The 19,634-nt window shown below is 45.2% G+C and overlaps 1 protein-coding gene across 7 annotated transcripts in view; it reads left to right on the forward strand.

The window, feature by feature from the left end:
* The window catches only part of WDR90 (WD repeat domain 90), a 52,821-nt gene that overhangs the window by 26,063 nt on the left and 7,124 nt on the right, over nt 1-19,634 (forward strand). For 5 of the 7 annotated variants that reach the window (XR_012161170.1, XM_073362606.1, XM_073362602.1 and 2 more), the window contains 20 exons: nt 275-414; nt 1,068-1,198; nt 2,721-2,851; nt 3,483-3,644; nt 5,383-5,511; nt 6,252-6,385; nt 6,503-6,543; nt 7,064-7,195; nt 7,615-7,800; nt 8,897-8,997; nt 9,884-9,986; nt 10,790-10,911; nt 11,340-11,499; nt 11,928-12,118; nt 13,768-13,936; nt 14,357-14,468; nt 16,144-16,315; nt 17,384-17,506; nt 17,765-17,945; nt 18,453-18,583. Coding sequence is in view for 6 of the 7 variants with exons in the window: in XM_073362606.1 (XP_073218707.1) it covers nt 275-414; nt 1,068-1,198; nt 2,721-2,851; nt 3,483-3,644; nt 5,383-5,511; nt 6,252-6,385; nt 6,503-6,543; nt 7,064-7,195; nt 7,615-7,800; nt 8,897-8,997; nt 9,884-9,986; nt 10,790-10,911; nt 11,340-11,499; nt 11,928-12,118; nt 13,768-13,936; nt 14,357-14,468; nt 16,144-16,315; nt 17,384-17,506; nt 17,765-17,945; nt 18,453-18,583 (2,751 nt within the window). In the remaining variant the exon portion in view is untranslated. The remainder of the gene's footprint in view (nt 1-274; nt 415-1,067; nt 1,199-2,720; nt 2,852-3,482; nt 3,645-5,382; nt 5,512-6,251; nt 6,386-6,502; nt 6,544-7,063; nt 7,196-7,614; nt 7,801-8,896; nt 8,998-9,883; nt 9,987-10,789; nt 10,912-11,339; nt 11,500-11,927; nt 12,119-13,767; nt 13,937-14,356; nt 14,469-16,143; nt 16,316-17,383; nt 17,507-17,764; nt 17,946-18,452; nt 18,584-19,634) is intronic. The other 2 variants (XM_073362604.1, XM_073362605.1) reach the window with 2 other exon arrangements.

Here is a 19,634-nt window from a genome sequence, read left to right on the forward strand (position 1 = left end):
GGGGGGAAGGTCCCCGTGCCTGGGCTTCAGCCCAAGCCTGAGTGTCTACAATGCAGTTTTATAGCTCCGCAGCCCAAAAGCCCTTTGAAGTCCATAGAAAGACTCCTACTGATTTCACTGAGCTTTGGATCAGGCCCCAAGGGGTTACACAGCTTCACTGTAATGATAGGCTTGTGACAGGGAATTGGGATATGGGGTTATCTCATTCTGCCACATACTGCTGCCAGGTTTTGCATATCCCCAAGTGGTGCTTCTGTGTGTCCCTTTCCCACAGCTATATGACTTCACTGCCTCAGATGAGATGCCATGTACTGTGGCCTTTCATCCTGCACAACAGATCTTTGCATGTGGGTTCAGCAGTGGAGTGGTGAGAACCTTCAGCCTGGCTGCCTCTGATCTACTAATGGAACACAAGTACGTTTGACAAATGGATATTGTATATTCACATGTACAAATCTAAATGGTGGGAGTCATGGCAGTGATGTAAGTAAGATGTCCATCCTCGTGAGAGACATATCAGGAGCTAACATTAGTGTTGGGTCATAATGGAAGAGACATTCCTTAGAACTTAGCCCCTCATCAAGTGAGTTACAATGAGCTGGTTTTCAGAGAGGAAAAGCCTAGTGGGGTCATAGCTGTGGGGTGTGTCGTTTTGGGTTTGTTTTAAGAGTCAGGCTTGACTGGGACTCTCCATTGTGGAGGGAGGTGGCCAAGAATAGGGGAGGCAGATCAAGCTTGTTGGGGGTCAACCAGACAGGACGCACTTGAGAACATTTTTGTTGGGGAGTGGAGGATGATCAAAAGTGCATGTCAGTGTGTGGATATGCCATCCTGGAAGCTGTTGGCAGCAAGAGCACTGCACTTGTTGATTAGTCTCCCCCAGCACCCTTGGGAATAAAGACAATCAACCGTCCTATACTACGGTAGGGGAAAAATAGGGTGGGCTTCTCACTGTCCCTGACACTGTTTCTGATCTCCTTCCTGATTCAGGGACCCCTCACTGCGCTTCACATCAGTCCGCTCTGCTTTTTTGCCCCACTGTCTCCCGTGTTTTCTGTGTTATGTAGGCAGCACCGTGGTGCAGTCACTGGTCTGACCTTCTCCCCAGATGGCAATTTGATGTTCAGTTCCTGCTCCCATGGGACTCTGGCTCTTTATAACTGTGCAGCCCAGAAGAGTCACGTCCTCAGAGTTCTGGGTAAGGGTTCTGCATCCCTCTTTCTGGTATTTTCTCCAGGGCTAACAGGCTCAAAATTCCGTGAAGTAATTTTCAGAGGGCATCCTATGATCCTTTTGAGACAAAAAGAAAAGGAGTATTTGTGGCACCTTAGAGACTAACCAATTTATCTGAGCATAAGCTTTCGTGAGCTACAGCTCACTTCATGGGATGCACAAAGTGGAAAACACAGTGAGGATGTTTTTATACACACAGACCATGAAAAAATGGGTGTTAGAAAACCTTTTGAAGTGATAAACATCCGATGAAGTGAGCTGTAGCTCACGAAAGCTTATGCTCAGATAAATTGGTTAGTCTCTAAGGTGCCACAAGTACTCCTTTTCTTTTTGTGAATACAGACTAACACGGCTGCTACTCTGAAACCTTTTGGGACAAGTTAGCTGTATTTCTCTCATGCCTGTTAACACTGCTCTCACTGAGGGTCTGTTAACACTTCCATTGTAACTCTGGTTTCCAAAGGTTTGTAACTGGATTGATGTATTTTAACATTGCAGATAGGCTCAGATTGCATGTATATCCTCTTTCAGATTTAATGCACACTTATTTTTTAAAAAAAAGAGTGATGATAGAATTACAGTAGCACATAGAGGCCTCAAATGAGGTAGGGGGCCCCATTCTCTTAGGCACCATACAAACAGTGAGAGATGGCACCTGCCCCAAAGAGCCTCCAATCTAAATAGGCAAGACAGACAAAAGCTGGGAGTGAAAGCGGAGGCACAGAGAGAGGATGGGACTTGTCCAGGGTCACACAACATGCCAGTGTGAGAACTGGGGATAGCACCCACAGCTTCTTGACTCTGATCTGAAGCCAATGCCTTAGCCATATTGCCTCCCTTTTTTTCCTGCCCACTCCCAGAAATAACACATGGTCTTAAATCTAGACTGGCCTTTTTCAGCAATAGGCTAAATATAGAGCAGTCACCTTGATTTTTATGATAAAAGATGTTCTTTGAGTTCATCTACTAGCTAAAAATTACTTCACTGTACTGCAGTTTTTTGCAGCCACTTATCTTTATGGATTTAAGCTGTTTAAACCCTCGCTGAGATCCATGTGCAGTAACTGCTTGTCACAATCCCCTGCCTATGCTAAAAAAAAAAAACTACAATAAAATCCAACTTCCTCCACTGATATTGCACTGTGGTACTGTGTGCCTCAAATATAATCCATTTGCTCAAATTGGAACCCCATTTCCAGGCCTCCCCAAATTTGGGGCTGTTCCAGATCTTGGTGTGAATGTTCTGATTCAGATCTGTCTTTAATGTGTATATAATATCTGTTCAAGTCTGGCACCTTCCACAGCACAGATTGATCCTTAGCACCATGCTGGGGCACTGGTTCAGTGCTGATTCAGAGAGAGGAGCACCCCCTAAAACCTTAATAGCATGAATTTTATCTCAGCTGCAGTATATAATCAGTCATTCTCCCTTTAAGCTTTCTCTCCTTCCCATTTATCTCATTTACCCTGTGTTTTGTCATATCCAGCCAATGTGGTGTCCCAAGATGCTGAGCATGGTCCCAACACTTTGGCCGTTAGCGGGGATGGACGTTTCCTCGCCTTTGTGGGCCCCTCTAAGTACACTGTGACCGTTATGGACGCCCATTCTCTAGATGAGGTAACCAGAAGGAAGTTGCCTTGATCTAAAGGGAGAATAGAGTAGGAGGGAGGGCATTCCTAGCGTCACACACTGCAGAATGCTTTGCAGGAAAAGGAAAAGAGATTTCTTCCCAGATGGTTAGAGAACTCCATAGACTCTACCAAATAGGATCTGACATAGCCCCTTTACGTGTCCTTCGCCATGTGGAAAATACTTGATGGTCCTGGGATGTGGTTTTGATTTCCTCCTTTTTGATGCTGCTGTGGGATGGAAACACCAAATCAGACTGTCTTCCTTCCACAATCACATGCAGCCCTTATGAAGCGAGAGGTGAAGTTGCTGAAAAGCAATAGGGAATCTTACAACATCTGTACCTTTTTGAGGAAATGTCTTCTTGAGTAATGCACTCTTACAATGCCTGCCCAGAGCCACCACTTAATCAGGTAGCTTGAGAAGATTAAAGGGGAAAGAGAGTGAGGTACATTTTCCTCCTCCTCTAGCAGCCTCAGACAATAAAGCAGTGGGGAAAATGGTCTAAAAATATCCTCAGATTGTGTAGAAGTTCCTTAGGATTCCTTGCCATCTGGATGATTTCATGTGGAACTGTTCACTTCAGGAAGCTAGTGTTCAATAGCATCTTGTTTCACAGCTACTGAGGATAGACGTCAGCATCCTGGACTTGGACAGCACCAACTTGGACTCTGCTCTGAGAATCTGCTTCGCTCCCATGCCTGTTGGTCACCTCTTGGTGTCCACTTCCTCCAACAAAGTCCTTGTTCTTGATGCCAAAACTGGCCGCTTGGTCCGAGAGGTAAGGAATTTGTGAAGCAAATGCTCTGTGGTCTCTGGGATATCATAGAATCATAGACTTTAAGGTCAGAAGGGACCATTATGATCATCTAGTCTGACCTCCTGCACAACGCAGGCCACGGAATATCACCCACTAACTCCTGTAACAAACCCCTAACTTATGTCTGAGCTATTGAAGTCCTCAAATTGTGGTTTAAAGACTTCAAGGTGCAGAGAATCCTCCAGCAAGTGACCTGTGCCCCACGCTTCAGAGGTAGGCGAAAAACCCCCAGGGCCTCTGCCAATCTGCCCTGGGGGAAAATTACTTCCCGACCCCAAATATGGCATTCAGCTAAACCCTGAGCATGTGGGCAAGACTCACCAGCCAGATACCAAGGAAAGCATTCTCTGCAGTAACTCGGATCCCACCCTATCTAACATCCCATCACAGGCCACATCTACCGCTAATAGTCAAAGATCAATTAATTGCCAAAATTAGGCTATCCCATCATATTATCTCCTCCATAAACTTATCAAGCTTTGTCTTAAAGCCAGATATGTCTTTTGCCCCCACTGCTTCCCTTGGAAGGCTGTTCCAGAACTTCACTCCTCTGATGATTAGAAACCTTGTCTAATATAAAGTCTAAACTTCCTGATGGCGAGTTTATATCCATTCGTTCTTGTGTCCATATTGGTACTGAGCTTAAATAATTCTTCTCCCTCCATGGTATTTATCCCTCTGATATATTTATAGATAGCAATCATATCTCCTCTCAGCCTTCTTTTAGTTAGGCTAAACAAGCCAAGCTCCTTGAGTCTCCTTTCATAAGGCAGGTTTTCCATTCCTCGGATCATCCTAGTAGCCCTTCTCTTTACCTGTTCCAGTTTGAATTCATCTTTCTTAAACATGGGAGACCAGAACTGCACACAGTATTCCAGATGAGGTCTCACCAGTGCCTTGTATAACGGTACTAACACCTCCTTATCTCAACTGAAAATACCTCACCTGATGCATCCCAAGACCACATTAGCTTTTTTCAAAGCCATATCACATTGGCAGCTCATAGTCATCCTGTGATCAACCAATACTCTGAGGTACTTCTCCTCCTCTGTTATTTCCAAGTAATGCGTCCCCAGTTTATAAGAGAAATTCTTGTTATTAATCCCTAAATGCATGACCTTGCACTTTTCACTATTAAATTTCATCCTATTACTATTACTCCAGTTTACAAGGTCATCCAGATCTTCTCTGTAAGATATCCCTCAGCTTCCACACCTCTTGACAGTGAACACATGTGGACATGGGACTCCGTGATGAAGTCCTGGCAGTCACAGGCTTCTAAGAAAAACTGAGTCACCTGATGTACGTAGCTAATATGGTTATTCCCCAGATGAGGTTAAATCTGTTCTCTCCTGCTTTGCTCCCTCACACTCCTGTCACCCGGCTGAAGAGTACCACGTTTATCCAGATTCGGTGTGTCTAACAAACTTTGCAGTCTATGCATAGTTACGGAGTGATGTAGAATTGGAAGCAATCACAGACCTTCCATGTCTGGAACAGCTGGGCATCTTTGCCCCCTCTGTCCTACTGTTTGAAACTTTTTTTATCAGAAGAGGGCAAAAGTATTCCCTTGCATAAACCCCTTTTCCTCCCATTTCCAATTGGACACCTTATACAATCTGTCCTTATGTTTCTCTCTCTGATCAAGCTGGAAACAGCCGTTTCAGCTAGCAATGATGATGTCTTGTCTTATTCACAGGTGTCTCGTGTGCACAAGCTGTCCTGTTCTTCATTGGCACTGAGTGAGGATGCCAGGTACCTGCTGACGGCCGGTGACAGGGTTGTCAAAGTGTGGGACTATCAGATGAGGTTCGACATCAACTTTCAGGTACTGGACACAAGGGAAAAATCAGTGGCACCTTACATTTTTCCACTATGAATGCCACTTAGCTGTTCTGAGCAGAAAGCAATAGTGCAGCTAACCTCCTCCACGTGGGTTTGCCAATGGCCCTCAACGTTGATTTGTCCAGTACTGATCCATGGTTCCCCGTCATAACTGTGATAGTTTTGTCCAATGGGGCATGGATGGAGAACACCAAACTCATTTCACTTAATAATAATACTTAGTATTTCTATAGCACTTTACCATCATTAAGTAATCCTAATCACACCACTATCCAGGACATAGATAGGTAGGCGTTACGCCTTTTACAGATGGAACAACAGAGAGCAGTGAAGTGGCTTGTTCAAGGTCACACAGGAGTTTGGCAGAGTCAGGATGAGGACTCAGGTTCTTCCAGTTTCCAATCCCATATTCATTCCTCCAGACCATTGCAACCTCATTAAAGAATGACCCCAGAACTCAGCAGTGCAGGCCTGGTGTATGCACCCTCAGGAGGTACATAAGAGAACCTCTGTTAGGTAGTTTTGGACAGAATTCCGCCATACTGTATATCCAATATGGTACGATAACTATATAGAAAAATACTAAAGAGCCTTTTCTGGGAAGGCCCTTTACCACCTTTTCTGTGCTGAGGGGAACCATGAATGGTCCTGAGAACATGCAAAGGTGTAGCAGTTGAGCATTGGAAGTACAAGACATGCCCCTCCGCTCTTACTTTCTCCCAGGTATATATTGGCCACTCGGAGCCAGTGCGACAGGTGGCCTTCACCCCTGACCAACAGCATGTCATCAGCATTGGAGATGCCATCTTCCTTTGGGACTTCCTAGCTGTGTCCAGAGCAGAGTCACCCAAGGCTGAGTAAGGGCACTACAATCCTTCATCAAATCTCATTGGCTTGGGAACGCTTTCCATGGTTCCCCTCTCTCTCCTGTTCTCACCCCCATTGTTGTAATTCTTGTCTCATTACCTTTCCAGCATTCATCCCTATGTTGAGTCCCTTGTGCCTCCGAGAGCTGGTGAGTTTGCCTCTTTCATTTTGTTGCACATTCAGACACATTTTTCCAAATCTGTTTTCAGGACACAGGAGAGCCTTGAATTGGTTATAAATGGGTTTTTACTCTTTGGCCAAGGATGCCAGGGCGCTAAGAGCTAATTTCCTGTTAGTGCTAGGGATTAATCTTCAGTTTGAAATCTCCAACTGATTAGTGTTTCCCCTTGTCACAGAGACCACTGCTGAGGAGGGCAAGGGCAAAGTGTGTCAGCCATGGGCTAGCTGATAAACTTCTTCCTCATCTCTTCTATCTCTTACTCTTCTTTCTCCTCTGCTCTGTTACCTTAATTTCTCCTGCGTTTCTCTCTCTCCGCTGTCTCCCTTTTCTCTTCTCCTGAGGACAAAAGGATAAGGCATCTGTAAATGACTTCATCTGGGTATGAGGAAGCTGGAGAGCTGAGCATATTGGTACTGTATTGCCATTGCCTCAGCCTGTCTTCAGAGGACATCAGAGGGAATTACCCAGTCCCCTTTTCTGTTCACAGAAACTAGCTCTGAGAAGCTAAAGGATTTTACATCCAGTGCCAATGAGATACCCCGCCAGTCAGCTCCTCTTCCATCTCTGGCCTCACCACCATGTCTGGACATCAGTTCTATCCACCAAGCAGGACGTGATGGTGAGAAGAGGAATCACCTGTAGAGAAGGGGAATTAAAGTTTCGTTGGGGAAAACTCCCTCTATAATTCAACAGTTGCCCTGGCACCTCTTCCCTCCACCTCCATTTCTTCCTGTAGGTTGAGATGAGCAGCTCTGCACCTTTCCTTCCCAGCCTAGTACTGTCTGGTAATTTTTGGTGCCACTTTTTCCCTTGCCCCCTGGTTCCATCTACTGAACTGCTGGCCAAGCATTTCCAGGAGTTCTGTGAATATCTCTGATCTCTGACCTTTGGTGAATGCCCAGATTCTCCCCACAGGCAACAGGAAAATCCTACTTTGTTTTATAACCTCTCTGTAATTGAAGGGTCAGCCACTCATAAAATAAACCCTGAGAAGCACAGAATAACTCTCCCCTCATTTCTACCAATGTTCCTCTGCAGATATTTTCTCTGAATCAGATGAAGGGGAGGAAGCAGGTCTGAAAGGTAGCAGCAGAGAGGCTTCAGATGGAAACAAAGACCACTCGACCCTTGTCATGGAGGAACCAGTCGAGAATGAGGAAACTCTTGTTGTGAGGCCCAAAGTGAGTCAGGAGTGTTCGAGGTCTCCCAGTCACTCAGGAAATGGTAAATCAAGGGGTATTCTGGGCCTTTGAAGAGCTTCGCTCCTTTGGGGAACAAAAAGAGCATTCACCTGCAAGGCAGTGTGCTTCTAGTAATAAAATAAATGAGGGAAAATCCATGAAAATATAGACACAAGTGGAAAGTGTATGTTGCATTCTGTATGGTGTCTGTAGAAATACTAATGGCCTGCCATGGGTTTCTGGGAGGGATGTGATTTAAGCCACAAGATCAAATGCAGTATGCATTTCTAGAATTCCCAGGTGATATTTTCCTTCTTTTGGATATCATTTGCCGAAAAGAATAGAGTAAGGGAAATTTGTTTTGGTCTCTGTGACCATTTGTTGTTTCTCTGTCTCCCTCCCTGGTCCATCTCCATCTCTGCTGCTGCTGCTTCTAAGCACACAGGAGTCCTTTCCACCATGTAACCTGTCTCTGCTTTGAAGTTGTGCTTTCTGTTAAGGCTTTCAATGTGTCTATTAATAGAAATACAACCTCAACACTGCAGCACCTCATGGCTAGCTGCCAGAGGCATGAAGCTGCCAGTGCACAAAGCCTCAGGCAAGATCTGTGAGAGAGCTTCCTTTTTAAAAGTAAGGCTTGTCTCACTATTAAGTCATGGCTTTCTGTTTGCTTGGCTTGTCTCCTCAGGTACTGAGACCCATAGTGCACAGTGTGATAGTACTTTGAGTTTGTGGAGTATCTGTCACCCTGACAAAATGACAGAAATAGGTTATTGAATTATAGTCTGTTTTTACACCTGGTATGCTGGCATTTTCCAACCAGAGAGGAGATTGTGTAGGAAAATACGTATATGACCCTGCACCTGGTGCAGCCATTTGCACCTGGTGCAGCCATTTGCACCTGGGCAGAGTGGGTGTGAATGTTATATTCTGATTGGGTCATTTTACACCCCCTTTGTACTGGTATAAATGACTACACAAGGTGCAGGACAGTGGAGAATCCAGCCTGTGTGTGTGTCCATGTGTACACACGTCTTCAACATCCAGAAGGCTAATAAACCAGAACATTAACTGGCCTAGTTGCTCAAGATGCACCATTACCATGAGCAAAGTTAGGCTTATTTTATGTTTTGTGCTAGAACCTAGAAAGGAGACCAAGGGTCCTGAACCCCAGCACTATATCCGCCCAGATTCCTACAGGCACTTTACTCCTCGCTTCAAAGCATCTGTGCTCCCCAAGGTAAGAATTGCTGCAGTGCTAAGAGTCTGGCCAGATAAAGAGCAGGAAAGGTGGTTTTGGTTTGGTTCTTTCCTAATGTAGCTTCCTTTTTATACCTCCGGCAGTGCAAAGGATTTTGTGAAATGCACTCCCAAGTTTTAGAAACCCTTAGCATTAGTCTCACTTTCTGTTATGACCACAGATGAGTTGACTATGATCTTTCCATAAGTGGTTTTGGGTCACTTATTTTTCTGTGCACATCTGTATATTCTTTGTTCAAAAGATACTGAGAGTGCAAGAGAAGTACTTAGAGTGCTTCAGAGAGTCTGTAGGCACGTGTTTGAGAGCAGATGCCTTTCCCAGTCTGCTGTACCAACACAATTCACACCGTGTAGAAAGTCCAAACTTACCCCTTCCTGGGATTCAGCTTTATTGGCAAACAAATCAATGAGAACATAAATTTCAGCTCAATCCTTCTTCCCTGGTTTCGCAGCTCCTAGACTTCCTCCCTCGGGACTGCTCACTCACACTCTAGATCCCCTGTCCTGCAGAGAGCTACTTCCACCTCCCTTATCTCCAAGTGGGGTAAATAAGCATCCCTGTCAGTGAGTCAGCAGCATCCATTTAACCCTTTCCCAACAGCACTACCACCTACTCCCCAGGTGGGGTGTTCGGGGAAACACTGCCAACCTGTTACAGGATGCTGGTGTATATATGTATCTGGAAGAGTATATATATCTAGTTTGGGTTTCACTTTTTGTATGTGTAACTACAGAAATGGGTGGGCATGTGTTTGACTGTTCAACTTTGTGTGTGTGTGGTAGTTCCTGTGCAACTATTTAGAATTGAACTGACATGGAGCATCCTGACAAACGTGGTCTTGAACCAGTGTCTGTTTTCCTTGCAGAGTGTCTTGTATCCCCCAGCTGGTAACGAGGGCCTGAAATTAAAGGCAGTCATTGGCTACAATGGGAATGGAAGGGGGAATATGGTCTGGAACCCAGACACAGGTACTCTAGGGCTTAGTCTTCAGGGAAGTGTGTGTGTGTGTATCCCAGCACTTCTGTAATGGTACATTAAATGTGCAAACGTTGCACAGTTAGACGAGTTAAATCAGGGGTTCTCAAACTGGGGGTTGGGACCCCTCAGGGGGTCTCAAGGTTATTACCTGGGGGATCGCGAGCTGTCAGCCTCCACCACAAACCCCGCTTTGCCTCCGGCATTTATAATGTTACATATACTAAAAAGTGTTTTTAATATATAAGAGGGTCGCACTCAGAGGCTTGCTATGTGAAAGGGGTCACCAGTACAAAAGTTTGAGAACTACTGAGTTAAATAGTCTTGTTGCCATCCACATGAGAGCTTCACTCTGCTGCAGTGAGTTTATTTTGTACCACAGGGGACCCTTTTTATGTTGGAGCGATACATCAGCGATACAGGCATGTTGGAGAATCCTATTAGCAAAGTAATTTCCAGCTTTTAGTTGTTCATCTCACATGATGGCAGGGAAGAGAGCTTGTTGTTTTATAGGCCGTCTCACCTCTTTGCGTCAGTGCTGAAGATGCAGAAGAGCTTTTCTTTATCAAAGTGGGAGGAACAGAGATTTCTACCTCTGCCCATTCCCTGATTGGAAGGACACCCTATGGCCTGTAATGAAAAGGCAGTTAACTCTAAAGCACTCTAGACAGAAGAGTTAGTTTCACTTCTGTAATTATGCTGTGTAGGTTAGATGCAACAGTGTATGGGCCTGTACACAAGGCCTCCGTGCAGACCTCTCCTGATGTCATATCTCTCGTCTTCACACTGCACCTAGGTTTTTTTGCCTATACCTGTGGGTGCGTGATTGTGGTTGAAGACCTGCACTCAGGATCGCAGCAGCATTGGATTGGCCACCCTGAAGAGATCTCTACTTTAGCAGTCAGCCATGATGCCCAGGTATGAATGTCTCCTGTCCTCCTGGAGAAGCTTTGGTTTGGCTATATGTACTATTTGCCCTTGACTGGATGGACTTTGCTGAATGAGCTCCTATGTGTATCTGTTTCCTCTTCTGCCTGAGCTGCTTCTCTAGCCCACTGCATAGAGACTCTGGTTTTTGGAGTTAAAGCATGCATGTGCTAATCCTCATGCCACATCTGCAACTAGCTCTGGCACTTAATGCTGTGTGTATGTGGCCATGAAGCTTTCACTCTTCTCTTGTGTGTTTTTTCATCAGGTGCCTCCATCTTTATGAATCTGTAGAGCTTTCCTCTTGCCATCTGTATGAGTTCACTTCTGGTTTAATGCATAGGGCTTGTTGACTCTCCTAGAACACCCATATCATTTTTTATTGAGTTCCCAATGGTGATATATTACTGTTTTGCCAGGTTCTCGCCTCTGCCTCTGGCCAGGGGAATGGAGACTCACGCTGTCAGATCCGGATCTGGAACGTACAGGATGGGACTTGCCAAAAAGTTATTTTCCATCACGAGACCCAAGTACAGGCCATGGCATACTCTCGTGACGATAGGCTCCTTGTTACACTAGGTTAGTCATCTGAACCTGTAAGCTATGAGCTTGTGTAGGATGTCTCCAGGACAGCCAGCTGGTATAAAGAGGTCACTGAGGGTATGGTATCCACAGGGTATTTAGGTGTAATGAGATCACTTGGGGCATAGAGTTAGGATGTCAAGTTGCTGTTACACAGTCACCTGGGTCACTGGATGTCTACAGAATGCACACACGATGTGATAGGGTCATTTTTGGTGTCTCTTCTGTATAAGATCACTAGGTTGGTATAGGACTTGACATAAGGGAAGCTGGTAGTACATGTTTAAGCAAAGGGAGTTGAAGTTTAAGTTGTGTCTACGTTAAACTGGGGGGAATTCTGATTAATTTAATATGGAAATGTACAACATGTATAGGAAATTAAAGTGATATCCTAAAGTTCTTACTGTCTTTCATGTCATATATAGGGGACTACAGTGACCGGACCCTCGCCCTGTGGAACACCCATACTTATGACCTAATGTCGTCCACCCATTTCTTAGAACCAGTTCATGAGGTGGCCTTTAACCCTCTTTTTGATGGTGAACTTGCCTGTGTAGGCAGGGGAGCAGTGGCTTTCTGGCTAATTGAGCAGCGGGGAGCTGACATCAGCCTCAAGGTACATAGAATCATAGAAGTGTAGGACTGGAAGGGACCTCAAGAGGTCATCTAGTCCAGTCCCCTGCACTCAAGGCAGGACTAAGTATTATCTAGACCATCTCTGACAGGTGTTTGTCCAACCTGCTCTTAAAAATCTCCAATGATGGAGATTCCACAGCCTCCCTAGGCTATTTGTTCCAGTGCTTAACCACCCTGACAGGAAGTTTTTCCCAATGTCCAACCTAAAACTCTCTTGCTGCAGTTTAACCCCATTGCTTCTTGTCTTATCCCCAGAACAGGACACAATACTCCAGCTGAGGCCTAATTAGCACAGAGTAGAGCGAAAGAATTACTTCTAGTGTTTTGCTTACAACACTCCTGCTAATAAATCCAAGAATTATGTTTGCTTTTTTTGCAACAGTGTTATGCTGTTGACTCATATTTAGGTTGTGACTCACTGTAACCCCCAGTACTCCTTCCTAAGTAGTCATTTCCCATTTTGTATGTGTACCACTGGTTGTTCCTTCCTAAATGGAGTACTTTGCATTTATCCTTATTGAATTTCATCCTATTTACTTCAGATCATTTCTCCAGTTTGTTCAGATCATTTTGAATTTTGATCTTATCCTCCAAAGCACTTGCAACCCCTCCCAGCTTGGTATCGTTCGCAGACTTTATAAGTGTACTCTCTACGCCATTATCTAAATCATTGATAAAGATATTGAAGAGAACTGGAGCCAGAACTGATCCCTGCAGGACCTCAATTTTGACTGTGAACCACTGATAACTACTCTCTGGGAACGGTTTTCCAGTCGGTTATGCCCCCACCTTATAGTAGCTCCATCTAGGCTTGTATTTCCCTAGTTTATTTATGAGAGGGTCATGCGAGACAGTATCAAAAGCCTTACTAAAGTCAAAATATACCACATCTTCTGCTTCCTCCCATCCACAAGGCTTGTTACCCTGTCAAAGAAAGCTATTACCACAAGGCTTGTTACCCTGTCAAAGAAAGCTATTAGGTTGGTTTGACATGTTTTGTTCTTGACAAATCCATACTGACTGTTACTTATCACCCTATTATCTTCTAGGTGTTTGCAGATTGAACATCTGAACTTCTCCTTTCTATTTGTCAGACTTTGCCTTGTCTCCTTTTAAAGCCCACACAGTAATTGATATGAAAGGCTCTGCCATTTCTAGTCTGTGCCAGCGGGTGGGGGCGATTGGTTTCTCTTAGGCTATGTCTACACTACCACGGGTTCAAGGCTCTGGCGATCGATGCACCAGGGGTCGATTTAATGGGTCGAGTGAAGACCCGCTTTATCGATGGCAGAGCACTCTCCAGTTGACCCCTGCACTCCATCCAGAATGAGAAGAGTAAGGTAAGTCAACAGGAGAGTGTCTCCTGTCGATCCAGCGCGGTTAGACACTGCAGTAGGTTGACCTAAGATATGTTGACTCCAGCTACGTTTTTCACGTAGCTGGAGTTGCATAACTTAGGTCGACTTACCATGGTAGTGTACACATAGCCTCAGTGATGCAACACCTACTGATGGTGACTGGTTTTCAGTTAATGCTAAAGTATTGGGTGAATTAACTTAATTTGGGGGTGGTTTTTAAAAATAAACTATCATGATCTCTCTGACCTTGCTGCTTTTTGTTATGTGGCAGGTTCATAGAGCTGCAATCCCTGATACGGTAGGACTGGTGGAACTGACATCTCTCTGCTACAGCACCAACTACCTTCTTTATAGTGGGACCAACACAGGACAGATCTGTGTGTGGGACACACAGACCAATCGCTGTTTCATGACTTGGGAGGCTGATGAGGGTGAGATTGGTAAGTACAGATGCTGCTGGCTTCTGACGGGATTGCGTCTTAAATTCCACAGAGACTTGAGAGGAAAGAAGAATCTTGGCCCTGCTGGACCCTGATTCCAGCTGTTTCTCAGTGCTTAATGCTAAGTCACTGGCAGATGCTAGAATGGATTGGAGCTAGATTCATGCCATATCTGGTGCAAGTATGCATGCATACTTCCTGTGCAATTGCTAAGAGGCCTGGGTTCAGCCTCCAAATTCTAGAAACCTCTGGATAGCAAACCAGAGGCCTTGGGTTCAGACCCCTGCTAGTATAGCCACTCCTCCTCCTCCCAAACATTTACCAGCGAACTTAGTTGGTAGAGTCTATCAATCCCTTTATAATGATCAACAAGTATGGGTATTAACGTTGCATTAAAGCATTTCCTTTCTGTTGTCCTAGGTGTGCTTCTGTGTTGTGGCAACAGGCTGGTCAGTGGCAGCAACACAAAGAGAATTCGACTGTGGTCAGTGGCAGCGGTGCAGGAGCTGAGGCTGAAAGGTTCCGATGCCAGGTGAGGTGGCTTGTGTATGCAGTGTCTAACTCATGGTTGCACAAACCTGAAGAGAGAGGTTTGTGCTGAGATACATAGCTACTCAGTCCACTCTCTGGACATACCTTCTCCTTCCTCTTGTACTCCCTGAACACAGTAGGTGGTATCTTTTCATTGGCAGAGGTAGGCTTTTGACTAGCCTATGCAATTGTTTCCCTTGTCCTTTAATTCTTAGCTCCTCCTCTAAATTCCTGTGACTCTTGGTTCATTGGGTCTGGATTCTCTTGGAATTCAAGGTGGAAATTTCTGGCTGTTCCTTTCTTATCCTTGTCCGAAGGAGTTGGGGTTTAGAACACCTACAATTCTTTTTGTGTATGTCTGTGACAAGCCCAAGTATCACATTTTTTGAACCAGACACAATTTGCATTTTCTTCATTGGCGTATTTTAGCATGTCCAGATAGGTATTTAATCCTGGGCAGGCTTAAAGAATGTTCCATCTCCTTACTGATCATGTCACTAGTGGTAGACATTCTTGGTACTAAAAATATTTGGGTTTACCTCACCTGATCTCTGTCTTGGTGATTTGTAAAACCTCTTTTAGCAGGAAAGAGAACTGAATTTGCTTATTCTGTCTTGGAAAATTGCATCCCTTGCTTCCCCTTTAACAACTGTGACTCCCTCTCTTCTCAGCAAAGTCTGTCCCAGCACAATGTGGGGCCACCATCATCTTTCCTACAGGAGTTCAGCCTGTGGAGACTACAGATCTTAGCATGCAATACGCCATCCTGATCTGAGCAGCCTTCTGGTCTCCTTGGGATGTACTTCTGCTTTGTCTTAAGTTTTTATAAGGCACCTGTCACCATGGTATCTAAGCATCCTAAAGGCAAGCTCAGCTTGCAATATGCTATATTGTGTTCAAGTTAAGTGTGGTCTTCGAATGCACTGTGAACTGCTAATGTATCCCTTAGCTGAGCCAAGCTTTGATGCCCCACTCTAACTCTGAAATTCCAAGGACAAGGAAATCTTCCCCGAATTCCTTTCCCCAGATTTCCTGTCAAGAATTGTAATTCCTGCAGAATGATTCCAGCTCACTAAAGGAAGACCTGCTATTCAGTCAGTCTTTTGCCATGTAGTCATTTGTCCCAGCCTTACATAAAGCTGCTTATTTTACTGTTCCACTTACATGTTACGTTGAACAAGGCAATACTGAGGTAATGTGTCTGCTCTACAATTCAGAACCCTTGCATGTGCTTTTGTCTTGTTGGAAAGCTAAGTCAGCCTTAGTTGTCTTGTTAAACTAAACTATTTAGACAGCTAAGCCTTTTACAGCACAAGTATTTGATAAATATCTTTGTACATGTCAACTCTTCTCTTTTTCTAACTTTTTTTTTTTTTTACCTGTGGAATATATTGGATCAAATTAAGAAGGCATAGTGGGTGATCAAAATAATCCTTTTAGAGCTTCTTTCCTAATTCCCCCAGAAAGATGGTTACACTGTATGGTTAAGGTAGTCACTAGCTGCAGTTCTAATGAGCCCATCACTGTAGTATCTATGTAGTTAAAGATAACCATATTGTCCTTACAACACTCCCAGACAATTTTCCCATGAAGGTGGGATAATGGTTGTCTTCTACCAGCTTGAGGATGTAGCTAGTTATTTTGTATATTCCACTCTGGACTCCACTTTCCCCCAGGTCTAGCTCAGTCCTTTTGGAACACGAGATGACCCTGGATGGGACAATAGTTGGTGCAACCTTTGATGACTCTCTGGATATGGGAATTGTGGGCACCACTGCAGGAACACTGTGGTACATAAACTGGGCAGAGAGCACCAGCATCCGACTAATCAGCGGACATAAGAACAAGGTGAGAGGGATTGGAAGGGGTGTTCCTGTGCTGTAAGGAAGCACGTGTTCCAAGTGCCACCTGAGCCTGAGGTCCAACGCACTTTGAGGATGCTTACATCACAGACGGGCTGATTGGCCCTACTGAGAAAAGTTGCACTGCTCAAACCTTGACTAATACTGATAGGGCACTGGTGAAAGAGCTGTCACTGTAATCTAGGCAGTGTTGCCTAATGAATAGAGCACTGCACTGTGACTTGAGAGACTATTCCAGGCTCTGCCACTGGCCTGTTGAGCAAGTCACTTCACTTCTGTGCCTCAGTTTCCCCATCTGTAAAATGTGGATGGTGATACTGACCTCCTTTGTAAAGCACTGTGAGATCTATGGATGAAAAGTGCTATAGAAGAGCTAGGTAATATTATCTCCTCCAAGAGAGAAAGATGGTCTTGTGGCTAAAGCAGAGGACTTGAAAGCCAGGAAATCTGGGTTCTCTTTTCTGTTTTGCCACAGACCTCCTTTATGGCCTTGGTCAAGTCAGTTAACTGCTCTGTGTCTATCTCTTGTAGTAAAAAGGGGGAAATCCTGAGGCATCTCACAGAACCATTGGGGCTTAATTTATGTACAACATTGGGACCTTGGATAAAAGGCACTCTAGAAGTGCAGTGTTACTTATTAGCTAGACTTCTCAAATGGATAAAGTGGTCTTCTGTCCAGAATACTGGAAAAGGGGTCTGACGGGTGTCAGTCTTGATGCTACATTGCACTACATTTGTGCCACTAAAAAGGGCTGGAAGAGAGGGTAACTAGATTGGTAATGGGATATGGAGACTTCCCTTCTGAGACCTTCATTATGGAACAAGCAGTCAGAACTTTGCTATTATGGTTCTAAATTTCCATTATAGCCCTCACTAGTTTTAATTACCACCATCCCCCGGCATCCTTTAAAAAAATCTTCCTTTCCTTTCTTGTGTGCTGTCTCCTACCAGAGGAGAACTTGATGGGGGCAGGGGAAGCTATGGGTAAGGAATAGGGGCAGATGTGCAACTTGCTTTGGCATTTGTGGAGTGTCAGTCCCCTTTGTTGCTGCAGGTGAATGAAGTGACCTTCAGCCCTGGTGAGTCTCACTGTGCCACATGTGGGGAGGATGGCAGTGTGAGGGTTTGGTCTCTGGCCAGCATGGAGCTGGTGGTACAGTTCCAAGTGCTGAATCAGGTAATCATTTAGAGTGTGTCAATGTCCTATGTTGTCTTGATAGCAGCCACTACCTGTTGTGGATGAGATCTCTTTGTCTTCACTGAATGAACTAGAGTTGGGAGAAATATTTGTAACTGAAGGCTTTAGGTATGAAATCTATGGAGATTAGCAGCATTCTCATGTCTTCATTGTGTGGGAGTGGAGAAGTAACCCACACGCACCTCCTTGGAACATACTGCTCCTTCTTCCCATGTCTCTAATCTTGTTCCTTTGCAGAGCTGCCAGTGTCTGGCCTGGAGCCCTATCCCCATCTCCCGTGGTGGGGCTGAGGGTCAGCATGTTGTGGCAGGGTACAGCGATGGCACCATCCGTGTGTTCAGCATTTCAAGGACAGAGATGGAACTGAAAATGCACCCACACTCGGTTGCGCTGACTGCAATTGCCTACTCTGCAGATGGTGAGATCACATGCTGCTTTTCATAACCAATCCATTGGTGCTGCTTCAAGGAGCATAGTTTGGCCTTGCAGCTCCGTTTCTCTGTGCTTGGAGGAGACAGCTCTAACCTCCAGCCACTCCAAATACTGGTGACCCTCCCAAGACCCCGGGCCAGATTCTAAGATGGAGAATAGAAGTCAATGAAACTATGCCAGTTCTCACCAGCTATATATCTGGCACCATGCCATGGTACAGTAGCTTTGGTACAGCTCAGGGACTTGGCACATAATGAAGCTTGCTTCTGCTCAAAACTCATGCTAGCTATTTTTCTGAAGCAGTGTTTTAAACTGAAGTAAATGTTCCTGTGTCTTTTCATCTCACTTCTCCTCTCTCACCCCCAGGACCAGATTGTTCCAGCTCCGGCATGCGCTCAGAAAGCTTGAGTCAGGCATTCCTGCAGGCTTCCCCTTTTTGCCTTTTCTCCATCTGCAGGAAGTTGATTAGCTCTCTCCTCTCCCCTATCTGCAGGAGAAATCATCTTGTCTGGAGGCAAGGATGGGCTAATGGCTGTCAGCAGCCCTCGGACTGGAATGACCATTCGTGTGCTCATTGACCACAAAGGATCCCCCATCACTGTCATCCAGTGCACAAGGAAACAGGTGAGGCCTGAGTCCAGCTGCTGTAGCACTCTTATGCTAGAGCAAGGTGTCCATTGTACTGTTACTCCACAGCCATAGAAAGCTGCAGATATGGGGACAGATGAATTACTGAGCTGCTTCGTTTACTGTCCCTCTACATGATTTCCTTCTCTAGCCTATGCCACCTCCACTGAATCTTGTTTGGTTTGTTTAGGAGTATCTTCAACAGAGTAAAGTCAAGTATGACAGGGTGCAGTAGTAGCATGATGTACGCAGAGTGGGTGGGTCCTCAGCTTCCCACCACCCAGGGGAGCTAAATGTCTAATCACCTGCTGCTGTTCCCTTGCTACCAAAAGTAGCACTTGAAGCTCCAAAGAACTTGAGGAGTTCTGCTGCAAGACCAGGAAGTATCCACCACTAACTGTGCCGATGGAGTGGGAGAGGGAATTTGGGACTTTTATATAAAGGAGACCATGACAGCGCTGGCTAGAGCCAGCACAGTGAAGTTAGACGCTACAGTCTCTTGCCACATACTCTCTGCCAGTGAACAGTCTGAAGCAACCCTGTTCCTTCAACCCTGAGCTTAGAGAAAATTATGCCACAAACTGCTGAGTTGTTTTGATGTGTACAGACATCTACCGAGTGCCAGTCTGAGGCACCAAGCCTGTTTCACCTGTGATAAAATAGACTTAAGCACTATTCTCCAGATGGGAAAAGCTTGCGCATTAATCCTCTGTCATTAATCTCCCACTCTCTAAGATTTTAGTGCAGATAAGCTTTTGCCCTGTGATAGCCTATTAGGCCACGTCTACACTACCCGCCAGATTGGTGGGTAGTGATAGATCTATCAGGGATTGATTTATTGTGTCTAGTGTAGACACAATAAATTGATCCCCGATCGCTCTGCTGTCGACTCCGGAACTCCACCAGGGTGAGAGGCGGAAGCGGAGTCGATGGGGGAGCGGCAGCTGTCGATCCCGCGCCGCGAGGACGTGGAGTAAGTGATTCTAAGTCGATCTAAGATACATCAACTTCAGCTACGCTATTCTCGTAGCTGAAGTTTCATATCTTA

This window comes from Lepidochelys kempii, chromosome 10 (assembly GCF_965140265.1).
Source record: "Lepidochelys kempii isolate rLepKem1 chromosome 10, rLepKem1.hap2, whole genome shotgun sequence".
NCBI classification, from domain to species: domain Eukaryota; kingdom Metazoa; phylum Chordata; order Testudines; family Cheloniidae; genus Lepidochelys; species Lepidochelys kempii.